Below are 20,758 nucleotides of genomic sequence, written 5' to 3'. Positions count from 1 at the left end.
AAAAAGTTATCCACTCACAATCATTTTCCTGTTTCCTTTCTAAGACTTGAACAGCCTCAGAAAGTGAAAGATTCTTTTTTTCTCTTACCAGAAGCATGAGTACTGCTAGGGTCAAATAGCCTGAGCCAAGCCCAATAAATCACTCCTGTACAAAGTAACTGAGACAGCTGAAGATAATAGTCTTGAGATTTTGTTGCTTTCTAGCAAATTTCTGAAGAATCAGGTTTGCTTTTGACAGGCATCCCAGTCTGTCTGGGTCCCCCCCTTGATCACCAAGGGGATTACAACAGCCACAGAGAATACATTTTAACCCCCACAGTAGGTGGGGGCTGTAGGGACTACACTAGAGGTAGCCAAGAAAATGGATGAATGGTCTGGGGAACCAGAAATGGCCAAAGTAGAGTTATCCATCTGCAGTTGAGGCAATTTAGAAGCTTGCAGAATGGGCAAAGGCTGCTTGGAAACTTTTCTCTTTTTGTGTATTAAAGTAATTTTTCCACCAAGAAACATGGTAAAAATTTATGGAACTGCACATTAAGAGTATATGGCAGTCTACGCAAGATGTTGCATCTTCGGCATTGCATTTACCTCTTCCAGCACTGAATAAACCAGAATTTTAGTTACCGAATGGTCTCTTCTTGCTTTGTCTTAAATTAATAATAAAAAAAAACATTGGTCTCATTTCACAGTTATATGTTGTGTGGTTTTAAGATGTTCAATAATCCTTTATTTTTAAAGGCAATATATTTTTTTATCATTAAATGGCAAATCTGTAATATACTAATGATTTAAAGTGTTTTACCTACTTATCTTTATTTTTTTCTTACAACTGTGTTATTCGTTTTTAAATAGTTGGTTAAATGCTCAAGTGTTTACCACGTTAATGTTACAGTTCCTTTTTTTCTTAGTATGCCATTTTGCTTGAAAGCACATGGTCAGTCTTTTTGCATGTTTGTCAATAAAGCTGGTTAAAAAAACACTGTGAAAAGCACTTTGAACACTTATACCATCCCCCGGCAGTAATTTAATGCAATCTTTAATCAGGAAAAAGTTTTTTCCTCAAAAATAAAAGTGACAAAGTGAAGTGACAGTCTATAAAATCACATTTTTAAAAGTATTAATTTTACAGAAATTGTTACATTTCGGACATAAAATAAGATGTGGAAAGTTTTGCCAATCCTTGAAAGCCTGTAAGAGGAGTGCTCTTCAGTGCAGGAAAGCTCTGCAGGGCTTAGCACCGGAAACTACTTTTTTGCTTTAAGCTCTGCTCAAGCTAGCTAATGGCTTGGTTGTCTAGGTGGTGTCCTTAAGCTCTGGAAGCTTGCCAACTGTTATACTTTAAAGCCTATAACCCATATAGCTAAGGCTACTGCAGCAATGACCAAATGATTAACTATGACTTGATTGTAAAGAGGTCATTTTGCTGAGAGAAAAAAAAATGTCCTTCTGTCCAATACCAACAGACTGGAAAAAAATTCATCAAACTGCAGTTACTCTACAGCAAATTACGCCAGAGTGTAGGGCAGTTGAATCCTTTTCGCAGTAAAGCACAAATTGTGGTAATCTGTTTTCTGGGTGCATCTGTTTAAAAAGCTAGTTTTACCTTTGTTCAGTAATAAGAGGTCTTCTGTAGCACCCCAAGGAGATGCACTCTGGTTATTCTACATTTGATGTGGTGCTTTTGGTACTGTTGCTTGCAAATGACTAAATTATACAACTTCGGATAAGCAAACTCGCATTCAAAATGCTATGAAATCCATCATAAAAATGCATGGATTGTTCTGAGCCTGCTTCCTCTACATACAAAACAGTAATGCATGTGAGAATGGAGCTTAGCAAACCTCCAGCACTCACAAGTGTATTATGCCTGTCACAGTACCTAGTACAACCAAAGTTACACCTGCAATGTAGTCAGACCAAAGTATTGCCAGAAATATGTGAATGCCTCCTTATCATCTCTCAGTGGATCCCTGTATATACCTATTTCCTTGAAAGCAAAATCTAAACCTTCACTCACTTTGTTATCCTTTCCATAGAAGACAACTACTTCAATCTCATTTTTACTCCACACCACTTATTCTGAAGAACAGAGTACTTTAAAGTTTTAGCAAGCCACATTATCTATACAGTTAATATATTTTCATTATCTCTAGATTTCATAGGAGCAACACATGAAATTCTCCAGACAACTAACCTCACTGCTTTTGTGCAATTCTTGCTTTTAGATATTCCACCCTATAAGGTTAGTCTCATTTTATCTCAATAGGATCTCAAATGGCCTGCATTTTTCCAGATGTAGTTTGGACTAACTCATTTACAGCAAGCAATGTACTGTGACCCAATGATCTCAATGCAAAATCTGTAAGAATTTTGTTGGTAACATTCTTCTCTCTCCATACCATATATGTGGCTTTAAGAACACGCATTCTAGGTGCAGTAAGACTTTTATTTTTTTCAGTGCCACATTAAAAGCAGATCTCAAGGCTCCTACTGCAAATTATACTGTACCTCCCTCACAATGGCAAATCTGACATGCTATCTGGAAAACATTGGCAAACCACAGTCTCTCAATTCTGTGGACATTCAAAACAAAGCACCAAAATGCAGGCCATGAAATCTGTATCTTCCACATATCTGCGACCATCCATTACCCAAGACAGAAATTTAACAAGACTAAAAATTCATTAAGGCACACCTTGGTGTTGTGTGTCCACAAATCATCTCTTCTGCACCAGATCTGGTTAGAGACTGGTCCATTCAATTACTACTTTATAAAATCATATGTTTAGAGGAAGACATATAAATGTCTCAACAACAACAACGGGAAAATATTATAAAATTAGTAGTGTGTGTGTTTCACTGAAGGTCACAAAAAAGTTTTCAGAATTGATTAAAACTAGTTGAAAATAACTTTATAAATTCTGTAACATGTTTATACATTTAGTTCCACCATCAACTTATTAATACAAATTTATGTATTTTGTCAGTGATATTTTGCAAGGCAGATGACTTCACAACAACAACCTGCACGTTATTTACAGAAATACAAACAGTCACCAAGAATTTTAAATTAATAAGTCTGCACAAGTTGTTGAATTTTTATGTTAAGTCATCAAAATATACGAAATACAACCTGGAAACTCTAAGTATGAATTACAGTACTTAAAGGTTTTTACCCAGCATCAAATAGGCTAAATTATAACAAATATTGGGCCACTTAAAAGTAATAAGTGAGAAAAAAATACGAGGAGCATTTCCAAATTGTCTGATTTTACTCTTCAGCAGGACAGAAACAGTTTACAATGCTATTTAAAATTTTGTATTTCACAATTTATACATGAAGCTTCATTCTTTGCAGTCACTTATGTCAAAAGTTAAGAGAATATGACCTTCAATGTTTACTTCCTTGAAAATCCTGGTTTACAAATACAGCGTTACCTCTTCCAACATAAATATGCAGCCACCGACCAAAACAGTTTATGGACGAGTGCTGGCAATCAGATGCAAAAACACTGTCCTTGTGAAGTGCACTTGTCAAACTCTGATCACCTCTGCAACACACTGCACAGATTAATCTGCCCTTTTCTCAGGCTGTTTGACTGTACTCAGGATTTTCTGAATACATTCTCCATTCATGACTTTCTTCACTGGTCTCAGTTTTTTTATATTTCCTCATATGTTTGTATTTCTCTACATATGCTTTTACAAGATTGGCAACCTTGACAGGGTTGATTTCTCCACTTCTGCTACGACAAATCTAAAACAAATATTTTAAGATTTATTAAACAATTTGAGAGAGACAACATTCATTTATGTAAAAGGAAAAAAATAACATGCTTACACTAAAAACTATGTCTAGGATGACATTTCAGCTGGTTTACATATTTATATAAAGCATGGCAGAATTAAGTGTTGACCACACATATAGATCTTTGAGGTCTGTTTACAAAAGGTTGTCTCCACATGCCAGAAATCTCCAACACATCTAGTTCTCACACTTGGGATGCCTATGTACAGCCCACATTGATGAATAATTTGGTATTACCATGCCAAGTGAGAAAGAAGCACCTTGCTTCATGGCCCTCATTTCTACAAATATGAACAAGCTGTACCTGAAAGGCACCAACTAGACATAAGCTCATAAACTTGTTATAAGAGAATACAAATCACCTGGATAGGTGGAAGACCTGACCAATCACTGACAGAAGGATGTTAAGTCCTCAGAGTGAGGACGCTTAAAGGTTGTACTCCATAATTCAAGTAGCTCAGTTCCTGCAGTGGAGATACAAACACTGACATGTGGGAAAGCTATAGTATCAGTCAGTTTTTAATGGTCACATGTTTTTCAAATGGGCACTAGAAGCATTACCTCACAAAGACAAATGATTCCTGACTGCGGTAACCAACAGACTAACCACTCAGTAGGAAAAGAAAAACATGCAGTCAGCTACCCACAAGGGGAGAATCCGCTTAGCCACTCACCTGAAATTAAAAGGGAACAAGTGAGGATTCAACTTCTTAAGCTTATGAACCATCCCTTACATTAAGCCTGAGGTGCTGGTCTAAATCCAAGGTAAAGGACTACTTCAATCCTGTATTTGGTCCTGAAAAACATAGGGAGATGGATGGACTGAAAGGGACAGAAATAAGAAGTTATGTACTCACCATAACGTTCCGTCTGAGTAGGTATCTTCATTTGTCTGCAACCTTTGGGATACGGATCCGATCTCGGATCCGAGCCGGCAACTTCTATCACAGCATAGATCTGAGCTCCTAGCTCCTCCCCTTACCCATAATCCCCTGCCTACCCTGACTGACCTCAGATCAAGTTTGCCCCATAGCACAGCTGATAAAAGTGTCCCAAAGGGAACAGATGCTAATAACCACAAGAATGATCATTTTGGTCAGGGGAAAGGAGGGGGGGGATGGTTGCAGACAAATGAAGATACCTACTCAGATGGAACGTTATGGTGATCTGAAGTAGGGACTTTATTTGTCCGCAACCTTTGGGACCGAGTCCCCAGCTACCTAAATCTTGGGTGGCCTTCATGGAAGGATATTCCGGAGCACCGCAGAGCCAAAGGACGCCCTACCTCAGGAGACAACATTTATTTTATAGTGGCTGATAAAGGTGTGAGATGAAGCCCAAGTGGCTGCGGAACAAATGTCATCCAGTGGAACCCTAGCTTGAAAGGCCGCAGATGTGGCAACGGCCCTAGTAGAATGAGCATGGACTCCTTGAGGTGCAGGCCTTCCCGAGCTCTGATATGCTAAGAGAATACAACTCGAGAACCATCGAGAGAGAGAAACTTTAGAAACTGGCTTTCCGAAATTACTTTTGGCAAAGGAGATAAACAACTGATCGGATTGCCTATGATCAGCAGTTCTACGGATATAAAAACGTAGTTGTCTGTGTACGTCTAAGTAATGCAGCTTGTACTCTCCTTTGTTTTGAAAGTTGGGGAAAAACACTGGGAGATTGATAGATTAATAGATGTTTGCTTCTGAAGATACCTTAGGTAGGAAGGACGGATTGATCCTGAGGTAAACCCTATCCGGGTGAAAGACCAAATATGGTGGTTTGACACAAAGAGCTTGCAATTCCGATACTCTTTTGGCTGAAGTTATGGCCACCAAAAAGGCAGTCTTCCAAGAGAGAAATTTGAGATCAACTGTGGCCGCCGGTTCGAAAGGGGGACCAGTCAAGGCCTGTAAAACTAAGGATAAATCCCATGGAGGTACCACCTCTTTGACTGGAGGCCTAAGGAGGAAGGTACCCTTGAGGAAGGTCTTACACAGTTTGGAAGTGATAAGAGGGCCAGACTCTTGCCCCACGTGATAGTATGAGATTGCTGCAAGTTGTACCTTGACTGTGGAAAAACTAGCCCCCTGGTGAAAGAGAGAGGTTAGAAAATCTAGAACCGACGCTATCGGGGCTGTAAAAGGGTCTAAACGACGGTGTTCTGCCCAAATGGTGAAGCGTTTCCACTTACTCCGATAAACCCTCCTGGTGGAAGGCTTGTGAGCTGCTACAAGAATGGCTTTGACAGGTGATGAGATCCCGGGAGCCCTTATGAGGAGTGGAACTGGAGCAACCAAGCCGTCAGCTTGAGGTTGACCAGGTTCGGAGTCGGAAGATCGAGAGAGTGAGAAATGAGATCCGGGAGGGGATCCAGAATCCATGGTGGATACACTAGGTGAGACCATAAGTAAGGGAACCATGTCTGACGAGGCCAGAATGGGGCAATGAGGATCATCTTGCTCCCCAACTGCCTGGCTTTCTGCAATAATTTCAACATCAGGGGAAGAGGAGGGTAAGCATAAAGCAGACCGGGAGGCCAAGGATGAACTAGAGAGTCTCTCGGGGACTCCCCCCGAGGGGGGATCAGAGCGAAGTAATCGTTGCATTTGGTGTTTGAAGGAGAGGCAAAAAGATCGCAACAAGGTTGCCCCCATTGGGCAAATACTTGCTCTGCAACTCGATGGTTGAGAGACCATTCGTAAGGAGTCAGGATAGTACGACTTAGCCTGTCCGCTAAAATGTTGGACCGTCCCGGAATATGCGTTGCTATGAGAAAGTGGTTGGTGGAAATCGCCCATTCCCACACTCTCATGGCCTCGCGGCAAAGGGGGTAAAGACCTGGTTCCCCCCTGTTTGTTGATGTACCAGACGACTGACATGTTGTCTGTCTGTACTGCAATCATCCCTACCGGAAGAGAGCTGTGTAGTGCCTGCAACGTCAAAAGCACTGCCCTCATCTCTAGGACGTTGATATGCAAAGAGGTCTCTATGTCGTTCCACGGTCCTTGGACTGTCCTGCCTGAAAAATGCCCCCCCCCCCAGGCAAGAAGCGTCCGTGATCACTGTATCGACTGGCAGTGGTAGTGAGAAGGGACGTCCCGTGTGGAGATTGGGAGACTGGAGCCACCACACGAGCGACCTTCTGCAAACCTTGCTTAAGGAAATGGGATGAGACAGGGGGTTGCGAGACAGGGACCATTGTACCTGGAGGGTCCACTGCAGGACCCTCATGTTCAACTGGGCCAATGGCAGCAGAGGGATTGCAGCCGCCATAGATCCTAAAGCCCTCAGGACCAATTCCGCCGAAGGAATTTGCAGTTGAAGGATGGCCTGCACGTGCAACATCAGGTTCCGAAGCCGATCTGGAGTCAAGAACGCAAGCATCTGTCTGGAATCCAGTCTCGCCCCTATAAAATCCAACACCTGTGTAGGGATCAGAGAGGATTTGGTCATGTTGATGGTTAATCCTAATAGTGGAGCCAGACTGAGGAAATAATCCCTGCATGAACAAAGTAGATGCCTTGTTGGGGCCGTAAGGAGCCAGTCGTCCAGGTATGGAAAGACCTGAATTCCCTGGAGTCTCAGGTGGGCCGCTATTATCGCTAGGACTTTGGTGAACACCCTGGGGGCTGAGGTGAGGCCGAAGGGGAGGGCCCTGAATTGAAAGTGACTGGCTCCCAGCCAGAAGCGGAGAAACCTCCTGGAACGCCTGTCCATTAGAATGTGATAGTACGCATCCTTCCTTGAGGTCTATGGAGCACATCCAGTCGTCCTCCCACAATAAGGGGAGGACGGATTGCAACGTGACCATTCGGAACTTTTCTTTGGGTACCGCCAGGTTTAGGAGAGAGAGGTCGAGGATGGACCTCAAGTCCCCCGTCTTTTTTGGCACCAGAAAGAACCTGGAGTAAAACCCTGATCCGATTTGATCTGGGGGGACGGGCTGGATGGCTCTTTTTTGCAGAAGCTGCTGAATTTCTGCAGCAGCCACCTCCCTCTGACTGGGTGGTACGTCGGGGAGGCCTCTGATTCTGGGGGTTACGATAAAGGGAATTTGGTAACCTCTGGATATAATACGAAGCACCCAGCGATCCATTGTTATGGACTCCCACCATTGCTAGGTGCCTCGAAAAACGCCCCCCGACTGCCTCCAGAGTGGAGCAGTCAGGTAAACCCCTCAGGGGTTCTGCGTGGGCCTCTCAGAGAACGGTTCTCTGGACCCAAAATTCCTGGGACCCCCTCTGCCTCTGGGGCGGCGTCCTCCCTGTCCTCCTCTGCCACGAAAGGACTGGTTGTCCTGAGCAGACTGGGACTGATGCGATTTTCGGAACCACATCTTCTTCTGACCCTTTTGCTTCTTGGAAAAGGACCTCTGGGGCGCAGAGAAGCGGACTCAGATGGCAGACAAAGTCTTCCCGTCTTTCTCGCTCTGGACAAGAGTGTCGCGAATGGTTTTGCCGAACAGTGCAGAACCATCAAAAGGGGCATTCGCGAATGACGCCTTAAAGGGTTCCGAGAAGTCACAGTGACGGAGCCAGGCCTGTCTCCTCATGACAAGCCCGACTCCGCCTGCTCTAGCGGCTCCCTCCGTAGCATGAGACAACAGCCGCATAGAGGAGTTAGAAATAGAGCGGAGGGTGGCCATTCGGGAAGAGTACAGATCCTTGTCTCCCTCCGACATGGACCCTGGGGGGAAAGCAGCGTATTCCTTAATTAGACCCCGCTGCATCTGAATAACGTGTGCCATGTAGTTCAAGGCCCTCAGAGAAGGTCGCTGAACTGAAGGCCCGCTTCCCAAGACTGTCCATCGCGCGAGACTCCTTGCTCGGAGGATGAACCGTGGGGCTCTCCTGAGTCAACTCTTTCTTGGTGGCTGCAGCCACCAACATGGCATCCACAGGGGGACCTCTGCTCCAGTGTGATCTCTCTGCAGGGGGGCTCAAAATTTTGTCCGGGCGCTTGGGGATTGGCTCTATGGTGTCCGGTTCATTCCAAGCCTTAGTGGATAAGAGATCCACCAAGGGGTCGGTTGGAGGGGACACCCAAGAGGTAGATGGTCCTGCCTCAAACGCCTCAAGGAATACGGACTCATCAGAGGAAGCTTTGGGGGCAGACCACCCACCCCTGATTTTGAGCATTTCCATGATGTCTCCAAAGGAGACATCCTCGGGGGATGACCTAGGGGAGCCTTCCCCTTCATCTAAGTCTGTATCTTCGGTGAGACTCTCAGGGGAGTCTATGTGCCTCCTCTTGCACTTTTTGCCTTGTGAGGAACCTCCTCGGGGGGGGGGGGGCTGTCCGAGGAGTCCTCACGGGCTGTATCTTGTTCCACTGGAACTCCTAGAGGCGCTGAGGCAGGCTGCCCCGAGGGCCGGATGAGGGGAGCCAGGACCAGATGAGGAGTAGTGCGGGAGGGAGCCGAAGCCAGGACCGGAGGCCTGGAAGCACTCGACAGTACCCTCTCCACCGCAGCGAAAGCCGAGGGGGAGCTGCTCTCTGACGGATCCGAGACCAGACTCCCACTCGGATCCGAAGCGGGGATCGGACCCGGCACCGAGAACGACCGGGACGGAGCCGAAAGCACACCAAATCCCTCGGATCCGAAGCTCGGCCCACAGCTCCGAGAGATCGGATCCGACAAACTCGAGGGAGCCGTCGGAGCCGATCTGCCCAGCACGGTCAGCTCCGACCCACCCCCGGATCCAATGTGGCTCGACTCCGAGCACTCCAACCCCGGAATGCGGGTCGGAGAAGGAGCAATAGAGGTGAAAAAAGGGGTCTAGCTTCCCCCCCGGAGGGGGGGGGGCAAGAGCACTCCCATCTGCATCTGGGCCTGGATGAATCTCCTCATCATCCGGTCCATGTCCGCATCTGACATGCTAAAGGTGGACCTCGAAGAGGCCACTGAGGCCGACCTGGAGTGCCGCCTCGATGACCTCGACGGGGACCGGGTCACCTCCTCCTCGGGTCCCGGGGAGAAACAAGGGGATCGGATCCGAGGAGGAGGAGACCGAGAAGACCTGGACGGAGAAGCCCTCTTGGCGGGCGGGGCCGATGAAGAGTCCTCGGCCCGCCGCTTAAGGTGCTTCTCCCTCTGCTTCTCTTTCCTGGACTCCCTATCCTCCGGAGCCGAAGCGGGAGGTTGAGTCCCGGTCGGAGGAAGGGAGACAGGAGTGACCGCTACCGGGGGGGTAGCGGTCACCGAAGTACCGGAGGCCGAAGCAGAGTCTGGGGGTAAAAGGCCCGCCAGAACCAGCTTCGACCTCCGATCCTTAAGTGCCCTGGGGTTGAACGCCGAGCAAATCGTGCAACCCGAAGAGAGGTGTTCAACCCCAAGGCACCTAACGCACCGAGTGTGGCCATCAGCCAGTGAAAGCTTGTGACCACACTCGGTGCATTTCGAAAAAATGGCTTTAGGGGCCTCCGACATAACTAAAGTAAAGCACACTCACTAGGCCCCTACACTCAAGACACACACACACACACGCTATGACTAGCGGGGAGGGAGGAAAAATTAAAATTTAAGCTGAGTAAGCTAAAAATAATAAGTTTTAGCTTTAAGGGTAAACCTAACGCGCACACACAATCACTCAATCAGAAAAGAAGAAAAAAAACTTTTTTTTCTCACAAAATCGCCAAGAACTCTGGAATCTAGCTGTTGCTTGAAGAGCGGCAAACTAGATCTGAGGTCAGTCAGGGTAGGCAGGGGATTATGGGTAAGGGGAGGAGCTAGGAGCTCAGATCTATGCTGTGATAGAAGTTGCCGGCTCGGATCCGAGATCGGATCCGTATCCCAAAGGTTGCTGACAAATGAAGTCCCTACTTCAGATCTAAGGGTTTCCTTAAAGGAGTCCTGGATCCTTGAGAAAGATCATAAAAGTTACCCTCAAATCAAAATTTGCATCTTTGAGACTCGTAGGAGAAGTAATAACCATCAAAATCACGCTTAACAAGTCACTGCCCAGCTGCATCAGAAAAGTAAATGGAAAAATCATACAGTTAAGTCCTCAGGAAGAGAAAGGTTCTTCAAATCAGGCGAAAAATTAAGCAGCCCCTTGAGAACTGCATGACAAACCTGTGCAGAACTACAGTCCTACAATTCATAAGACCAAGATGCTATTACAATAAAAATAAAAACACACACCGGCATAAACTGTAATGCACAAAACCTGTTTTTTGTTTTTCTTTTTTTTTAAAAACATCTTCATTAAATTCTATTTTAGGCAAGACATAGGCGCACACACACAAGCAGAAAAAACATGGTAACATTTTCATGCAGTATACATATATTTTTTCAACAATTATCATTCTCTTCAATGTTATATAAATTGCTCAAGTCCTGCCTTCCCCTTAAACCTCACTCCTCCTGAATATTATTCTGCATGTACTGTACCAAACGTCCCACAAATTCTATTTATTTTACACAATCTGCTCTTTCCATTTTCTAAAGATCTCACCTCCAGTTCTTTTACCTCATTTACAATATTCAGTATTCAATTATATTCCCACAATTATTTCACAGTCAGGGGAAAAACAGACCACACTGGCTAACAAGATATCTGACTTCAGTGGAAGAGGGCACCCTCTCTGGCCAAAATGAGAACTGTTTCGACTTGACAAAATAATTTAGCCTAGTACACTTTTTTTGTGGTAGACCTAAAGATATTTAAAACCTCTGAAGGACCAGTGCTCCTGTCTGCCCAAATTAAAGGGATATCCTTCGCTCACATCAGGAGGGCCTCCTGGGAGGTCAGGGGGCTGCATGCTTGAAACCACACAATGTTAAATTCACTATGGGGTTAAGAAAATGAGTTAGGAGGTGCAAAATCAATGGAGGTGGGGGACTCCGAGTGAGTGTCTATGTGCTCCATCTTGCACTTTCGCCTTCTGTTGGGATTGGGGAATACGAGTCTAGACTGACGGTCCTCATCAAAGACAAATCCCCAGACCTATGGCCTATACATTCTCTGGTGCTGTGACAGCATCTGTGACATCCTGCTAAGTGTTCAAATTAGTCAGCATCCTGGGGAGGAAATGAGTGCCACTGCAGCAACAGGTATAAAGGAACTAGAAGCAACTCCATTCTAAACAGTGGACAATACTGGAGAGGGATGGTATTTGGGATGCTTTACTGGGGACATGTGAATTATACTGGCAACTGTTTTTAGACGCTACAAGTGTGCCGGGTCTCAATGACAAAAAAAAAAACAAAAAGAAAAATCTAGCAAAGCTAGACTTCTAACTGTGTGATACCTTAAACCTCTTGCATCAGAGACCTCATGGGATATATGCAAATCACCCTTTAAGGATATCAGGTGTTTCAGCTAAATGGCAATTCTGAATGTCCATGGCTTTGTTACTTTCATTTTTAAGTCTATTTATGGACAATTTCAGGCCATTAAAGCCAAACCCCTCTAGCTGTGGACATGCATGTTTCTGCCATCTTATGACATCATCAGCACAGCACAAGAGGAATGTTTGACCTTTGGAGACACAGGGTTGTCATACCTTGCTGATATCCATAAACATTAGGGTGTCTACAAAATATCCCAACTATCAAACTAAAACAGTAAAAAGGTCACACAGATAACTGGTTAAAAAACACAAAAAGAACAATTTAGCAAAGCTAGACTAACTGTGTGATACATTAAACCTCTTGCATCAGCTTTGCTAGGTTTTTCTTTGTGTATTTTTTAACCATCTTGCCTTTCCTTCCTTTTTTGGGGGATTTTTTTTTTAATAAAATGCTTCGTAAACATCTTATTAAACCACTACCCCCCCAAAAAAATAGCTTTACCAGTTGTAATGTTACAACTTATAAGGTAATTTCAGCTGCATCCATATACTTCAATGGGGCATCTTCACGCATGTGCTAACGCTGCGGCCATTGAAGTCTATAGACACAAAAGATGCTTTTGCCCATGACTACATCACTGATGTAAAACTTCCTTGACATCACTGCAAGGAAAACACAGCTTACAATTAATTTTAAATAAGACGACCAAAACGTTTCCTGATGGGGGAAAGTTCTGTTCAGGGGTTTAAGCACTGCAGGCTGCAGTGCACAGGTAGGTTTAAAAACATTGACAAATCACTTTAAAGAAAACTGGACTCTGCATCAATAAGGATTCTTTTGGTTCCTGAATGTAAGCACACCAGGACCTTGACAAAAATACAGCGTGCTCTTGAAGAAAGAAAAAAAATTCTACAACTGGACTTGTATTCATTTTAAGGAATCTGTGCATCAAAACTACTTGTTTCCAAATCTGCCCAGAAGACAAACGTAACTACGCTGTCTATTTTTTAAACACATTTACTGAATTATCACTTGGGACACAGACCAGTAATCAAATCATATTAAGTCCACATGTATCAATATTACAGGATATATAACCATATATGTGATGTATAATCTATGCAACATTACATAAATTATTAAATTCCTGCCTTCTCTTAAACCTCATTTCTTCTCCAAAAGATTTTTCTGCAAGTAATGTTCCCACAATTTTCATTTTTTTCCTATGTAATTTACTCCTATGTTTCTCTAAACATCCCACATCCTGTTCTTTTATCTTTATTACAATATTCACTGCTTCAAGTATAGCTGGTTTAGATTTTGATGTTCATTTTCTAGTAATTGTTTTTTTTGGCAGCTACCAGAATTAAAGTTAACAAAGCCTTGCTGTGTCTAGGCAATTCAGATCCTGTATTCCCAGCTCAAACAATAATTTACTTAGTTACACACATTTGCTCAACCAGTATTCCTGACAAGAATACTCTGTAGGGAATTTTTAAAGTTTGCCAACTCATTACACACTGAAAACATACGTTCTCAGTTACCTCTTTCTTCTCCATCACACCTGTAACATTTGCTATCTACCTGAGGAACAATTCTTGGGGTGTAAAAGTATCAATATGCAAACACTTCCAGGTCTCCCTGCCCTCCTTAGTAATGGGTGCTATGGCTAACACTGCCCCCTTCCCATACCCTGCACACCTTAAGGTAATCTAAACCTTCCCATAACATTGCCATTATACAGACGAAATTTGAGGCTAGTGTCTGGGTGAGTGTATAGTTTTAATACCAGGAAAGAAACAGTTTTCCTCTCTCACTATTATCATCGCCCCTCCCCCAGTACTATGTACGACAGAATTTGTATTGGTTTGGTCGCACACATTGCATCCATATCTATATATTTATATTCATCTCTCTCTTACATATACAGATATATATATATATCTATATATATACACACACACACACATATAGGTACATCTATAGAGATATATACACACATATAGATGTATATCTATATCTATAGAGATATATACACACACATATAAATGTATATCTATAGAGAGAGAGTTTTTTTTTTTTTTTTTTTTTTTTTTAATTCTAATCCTCGGGGGGAAAAAAAATACCATAAGGATACAGACCGTGTGAAATTTTCTGCACACTGCAGTGTGGAAAATGTAAAACCTATAGCTCTCTACACAAGACCCACAAAACCACACACTAATGGTTGCTTACATTTCTTTGCTTTAAAAGTTTTATTCAAGTGACATCCAAGCCTCCACTCCACATCATCTCTACTACTGTCACTTTTGAAGTGTTTCACTCAAATTATTTGCCTCATACAAAGTCTGAATCTCAAAGATTAGAACCCGTAGAGCAGTTTCCAACAATTGGCACTTCTGCTCTGCTTATTGTGCCTTTAATTTCTTCTCCAGTGAGACACTTCCTTAATGCCATGAAATTGTGGGACAGTACCACTAACTCTGCACCATATCTGTCAAAAGAACAGTATTAAACTGAACCTCTGACAGAAGTCATTAGGACTGATAAAATACATTCAAAGGTACAAGCATTACAGACACGGCTTGCCACGGTCTGCTGCAGTTCCTTTTCTGACATTGTGTTGTAATTTATTTCTGAGCTGTAATGACCTTGAAAGAATAGTTATGGAAAATCTTACCATACCCATAGATGCCCTTCTCTTCTATATGCTGCAGTATTCATAACATGGGGGAATCCGTCCCCAGCTGAATCATACATTCGGCCATTATGCAAGTGTCTTAATGCTACTGTAAGGTATGTGCGTTGCCACAGCCATAATGAGACGTCAAGTATAATGTGGATGTCAGCACGTAACAACCTCGGAACTGAATGCTGCAAAGCACCAGCCTGATCTTAGGTGAGGAAAACATGCCACTAGAGACCAGGCAAGCATCAGGGGGAAGCCGGGGGGGGGGACTAAGTAATACTGCAGCATATAGAATAGAAAGACATCTATGGTTATGGTAAAGATTTTACACAACTATTCTATGTCCTTCTATTCATATGCTGCAGTATTCCTAGCATGAGGAAGAGTGCCAACACTCATGCAGAGGAAGGAATGGGAGGAGGAGCAGAAGCATTTTCCGCAAACCCATGTAGAACAGCTCTGGCAAACCCAGCCCTGGACCTGGAGATGACATCTACTTTATAGTGTTCAGTGAATGTGCGAACAGACCACCAGGTAGCTGCCTCCAGGATAGAACAGGTTTCCAAGTCATTAAAGGCAGCTCCAGAGGCGGACACTGCCCTAATGGAATGTGATCTCACAGGGAAAGAAAGACTCTTTCCACTAGCTATGTAACAAAGAAATTGCTTCAGAAATCCAAGAGGAGATGGTCTGCTTGGAAACAAGTTGACTCAGGGCCTTCAGGTGAAAAGAAACAGGCCTTCAGACTTAAGGATAGGATTAGTTTTGTTCAGGTAGTATCAGAGCTGCCTGTGCACGTCTAAAGTGTCCAGATTCCTCTCACTGGAGGACTGAGGGTAAGGAAAAAAAGTTGGAAGGCTGATAGACTGATCGAGGGATAACTCATTAACCACCTTGGGCATAAACGAGGGATTAGTCCATACAGAGACCCTATCACTGTGGAAGACTGTGAAGGGGGAGGCAGGCATTAGATAAGAGCTTGCAACACAGAAACTCATCTGGCAGAAGTAATTGCCATGGGAAGAAGAGCTTTCCAGGTGCAAAGCTGCAGGGAAGAGGAGCTTGCTGCCTAAAATGTGGCCAAGGTAAGTTTCTCCAAAACAAAACTGAGATCCCTAGGTGGAGGAACTGGTTTCATTGGTGGTCTAATGTGAAGGATGCCTTTTAGGAACAGTTTAACTACCAACCTAGAAGCTAAAGGTGGAGACACACAGACAGATATGCATAGATGGCAGAAAGATTGGCTTTAACTGAAGAGCAAGACAGCCCACTCTATTCACACAGATAAGACAAAACCACTGAGACATACACTAACAGTGATTGTAAATCCTTTCTGAGACACCAGATGGAAACCCTCTTCCATTTGGAAATGTAGGATTTCCCAGTAGTGGGTTTTCTGGCCTCCTGCAGAACTTAAAGAATGTCCTCAGAAAAAAGGTGTCTGAAGGGAATTAAAATCCTATCACCCACAGGGTCAGGTTTAGAGTTGACATATGTGGATGTTCTAGAGTTCCCCTGTCCTGTACGAGTAGGTCTATCCTGTGTTGTAACTTGTGTTAACTGCCCTTGGCTAAATGTAGGAGGAGAGGGAACCAATGCGTTCTTCGCCAAAAGGGGGTCAAAGCAAGATTTTTGGTTGCTCCCACTGTATTTTCAGCAGGACCTTTTGGAGAAGTGGGGGGATGCATACAGAAACATCCCCTTCCAAGAAATAAATAGGGTGTCCCACCTTCTATGCCAAGGGATGTGGGATCCTGGCACAAAATTTGGGAAGTTGTTCATGGCGGAGGCAAAGATCTATCTGAGGAGTACCCCATCGATGGACCAGGTCCAAAAACACACACCCATGTAACATCCATTTGTGGGATTGAGCAATGGACCTGCTGTGTGCGTCTGCCACAAAATTCTGAGTTGAAGGAATGTAAACAAGTCTGGAGAGAGAGACTTGACTATGCAAAGCTAGGTCCCAGGCCTGTAAAGCCTGTCTGCATAGGAGGTAAGACTTTGTCCCTCCCCTGTTTGACATACCAAAGAACCATGGCATTGTCTGTGAACTGTGAACCACCTCAGAAGCACTGGGGAAAGCATGGGCTTGAAGATATGGAGGGGGAAAATCAAGGCCTCATTTCTTTTATGTTGATGTGCTCCTCTATTTGGGTTGGAGACCAGACATCTCTGACTTTCCAGGATTCCAGTGCTGCACCCCATCCTGCATCTGAAGCATCCATGTACAGCTCCTGAGTGGGAAGAGCTGGTTGTAGGGGTAGGCCTGGATTCCTTGCGACATGAAGAATCCATCAGCTTAACTTTCTTTTCAAGGAGAGTAGGAGTGGAATGACAAAGTCCAGAGGGTGGGAGTGCTGCTTTCAAACTGTCCTCAAAAGGCATTGGAATTTCCTTATCTGTAACTTGGCTAAGGGGAGCATGAGAATCATTGAGGCCATGAACTCCAGGAGGCACAGAAAGTCCCTGGCAGTCAAAGACTGAAGGAGTAAAAGGTCCTGAAAACAGAAGGTAAGGGACAGGACCTTTTCTTGGGGTAAAGAGGCTAGCATCATGTCGGTCTTAATCCTGCAGCCAAGAAAAATGTGGTCTTGGGAAGGGGTCAGAGTAGACTTCTAACAGTTAATTGTGAAACCTAGACTTTTCAGGAGAGGCATCACGAAGGAGAGGGTCTCCTGAAGGATGTCTGGGGATGGGGTCTATATGAGAAGATAGTCTAAGGAAGAATCTGTATACCCTGCAGTAGGCTGTGACATAAGTTAAGCATGTTGTCAAAACCCTCGGTGCCATAGACAGACCAAAGGGAAAGCACAGAACTGAAAATGTGAGGAAGCAACAGAAAAGTGAAGACATTTCCTGAACCATAGGAGAATGGGGATATGCAGACTGGCATGACACCAAAAAGGCCTGGGGAATTATTAGTGGGAGAAGGGTGGGTAAAGTCAGCATACGAAAGGTGGGGGACTGTCAGAAAGGTATTTAGATGGGAAAGGTCTAGAATAGGCTTCAAGGGGCCATCTTTTCCTGGGAACCAAAAACATCCTGGAGTAAAATCCTTTTCCCATTTGAGATAGTGGGACATCCTGAACAGTGCCTTGAGAGAGAAGAGTGGATATGATGTGGGGAAATAATTACAGTTGTTCTTTTGGTGGTTGTGGGATGCCTCTGAAGGAGAGAAGAGTTTCCCACACCATGAAATATCCTTATTGGATAATGGAAAGGACACAAGAGTCCTAGGTTATCCAATTCCAGCAGGGAGAGAGAGAGGTGAAGACACAAAGGAGTAGATAGGCCTGAACGCAAGTAGTCACAGACTACCAAGCTTGGCCTGAAAGGGCCATTTCTGAGAGGGGGTGGAGGAAGCAGACTTTGAAGGGATTTGTTTAATGGAGTCCCTCTTACCTTTAGTGGCAGGTGGCCTAGCTAGCTTTCTGACAAAAGTGGTTTTGGTAGGATAATTCCTCTGGAACCTGGGGAGAGGGGAGCAAACGTTTTAGATCCTGGAGCTCCTTGCCCTTTTCTTGAAGTAATTTAAGTAGTTCTGCAGCCAAGTTACCAAACAAGGCTTTGTTGTCCAGAGGGGCATCCATTAGCTTGGCCTTAATATCATCAGGCAAGGGTTGAAAGGTGAGCCATGAACACCTCCTCAGAACAGACCCAGAAGCAGCTGCCCTAGCTGAGGCCTCTACGGCATCATAACTACACTCGATGGACTGCCTTGTAACCTGGGCAAAGGAACTGAGACGGGAGGAGAGCTTAGCCTTGGATGGTGAGTCGGGGAGCTCAGAAAGGAGCTTTCCTGCATCTGATAATAGAGCTAGGGATTACCTGGCCATATGAGTTTGATAATTCATTGCCCTGAAGGCCAAAGTAGCAGAGGTATATACTATTTTCCCTAGTCTTTCCATGACTTTGCTCTCCTTATCCGAGGGAAGCAAGGAGGTGGGCAGGCAATAATTTGGGTGCCTTGTCTGCTGAAACTGATGTGGTAGCTAGGTCTGCAGAGTGGGCTTTGAAGAGGAATATGGAGTCCTCAGGCACCTTATAAAGTCTTTCTGGGTGCTTGGAAGCTGGAGGCTGGGAGATTGGGCATTTAAAAGCAACTGTAAAGGCATCAAAAAGACCAGTAGGACAGGGAAATGGCAGATAGAGAAGGAGAATCCATATGAAGGAGGTCATAGTACCTCTTTTGTATGTCAAGACACGTGGCAACAATCCCATTTGAAGAATTCTTCCATCTTCAGAATATTTTCCCAAAAGGAAATATCCTCCCCAGGGGAATCCATACCATTAAATTCCTCTTTTGGTGAGGCATAGCCCAAAGGGGGAAAGATTTGGGTTAAATAAGCCAGGGATTCAGCTCACCTGAAGAAATGTCTTCAGAAGTCCTCTTTAAAGGAGTTGAAGAAGGAAAGGCAGGAAAAGGGAAAGAAGGAGCTGAGGTCTAATGTAGAGCCATAAAGGCAATTTAAAGGCCTGCTGATCCTGGGGAACCAGAGAAACATGTTTAGTTTTAACTTTTTTCTTTCAGGAACTTCTATGTGGTGGAAGGTGGATGGGCCAGACGTTGGCCTGCACTCCACGATGCCCGTAATGTAAGCACATCTTCTCGAATAATGATTTGGGTGACGCCACGTGGGCCTTCAGTAATAACAAGCTGTGGTTCCCCCCTTACGCCTGAACTGGACACCTGCAATTCCCTCGTGGATGTGCTGGTAGGGTCCTTCATGGTTTCCGCTGCGGTACCCGTCAAAGGGACAGCCTCCGGACCCACATCAGCCTTGGGAGGGACACCCAGAAGAGAGAGCTGCAGGATGGTCAGGCCAAGACTTCTTGGCCTTTTTAGGTTGTTGCTCTTCTGAAGGGCCCAACACCACCTCCACATCATGCGCTAAATGCTTAAGGTGCCGATTCTCCAAATATAGTTTAAGGGAAGCCAGACGGTTGTGAAGGGTTTTGGGTGCAAAGACCTTACACGCAGCACGGGTGAATGTGGTTGTGGTCTGGGCCTAAGCAGAGCTCGTGTGAATCCTTCAGTGGAATTTGCCTTCCACAATGACACTTGCCCTTCCTAGTTGACATGTAATCTCAACACAATACAGTAGCCAAAATTTAAGGAAAAAACCCTAATGGGGTACTTATCTGAACCAAAGTTCATGACTTATCTCGCGAGCAACAACCAGAGCAGGCGATTGGACAGGCAGCAGCAAAGTTCTGAGGTTGGTATGTGCTGATGTCTGCTTTACACCTTACGTGTCTTTATAGCCAATGTATGCTAGCTGATGTGCAGTGTTTCACGTACCTTACAGTAGCATTAAGGCTTTTGTATACTAGCTGGATGTATGAGTCAGCCAGGGACGCACTCCCCCATGTCATGAATACTGCAGCATATAAATAGGACATCTGAAGATTTGATGAAAGGAAGAAAGTGCGACTAAATGAGCTAATAAGCAAAAATTAGAGACATTTAGCACCAAAAGTTAAAAAGAAAAAATCAAGCACTATTAGAAAACCTAATGATTTCTTGTGGGCCAAGTCAAAATGAAAGATTCACCAGTTTGTAAAGCAGCTACAAGCAGGCCAAACAGCAGAAAACAGAAATAATATACATTCTTACTGTACCAGCTACATACTAGTGGACCCACTTTGACAGATCCACATTTGGGAATTTTCCTCTCTTCTGTTCCAGTTCATTTTTTTTCCCTTGGAAGCTTCAATGTATAGGTGCCAGCACAGCCTACCATGACACATGCCTTGACATCATGTGCAGTAGGATAGTTTGTCTAGCCCTTGAACTTGACAACGTGCCCCCAAATAATGGAAAGCACATTTCAAGTACATTTCCTGCAAGTCAAGAAAACACAACCAAAGATCTTACACTTGCATGACTTACAAATGGACACCTGTCCTATTTACAGAAACCCCCAAAAGCAAAGGCTGTCAAAGAGGGGTTTCCAAAGCAAGGGTG

The 20,758-nt window shown here is 44.3% G+C and overlaps 1 protein-coding gene across 4 annotated transcripts in view; it reads right to left on the bottom strand.

The window, feature by feature from the left end:
- Positions 1 to 2,890: 2,890 nt before the first annotated feature.
- PHRF1 (PHD and ring finger domains 1) overlaps positions 2,891 to 20,758 on the bottom strand; it is a 1,670,136-nt gene continuing 1,652,268 nt past the window's right edge. For all 4 annotated transcript variants that reach the window (XM_044059137.1, XM_044059136.1, XM_044059138.1 and 1 more), the window contains one exon: positions 2,891 to 3,757. In XM_044059137.1, coding sequence (XP_043915072.1) covers positions 3,587 to 3,757 — 171 coding nt within the window. In that variant the 3' untranslated portion in view covers positions 2,891 to 3,586. The remainder of the gene's footprint in view (positions 3,758 to 20,758) is intronic.

Source organism: Protopterus annectens, chromosome 17.part0 (assembly GCF_019279795.1).
Source record: "Protopterus annectens isolate FY-2018-M chromosome 17.part0, PAN1.0, whole genome shotgun sequence".
Classification (NCBI taxonomy): Eukaryota; Metazoa; Chordata; order Ceratodontiformes; family Protopteridae; genus Protopterus; species Protopterus annectens.
This window is presented reverse-complemented; position numbering and strand designations above follow the sequence as displayed.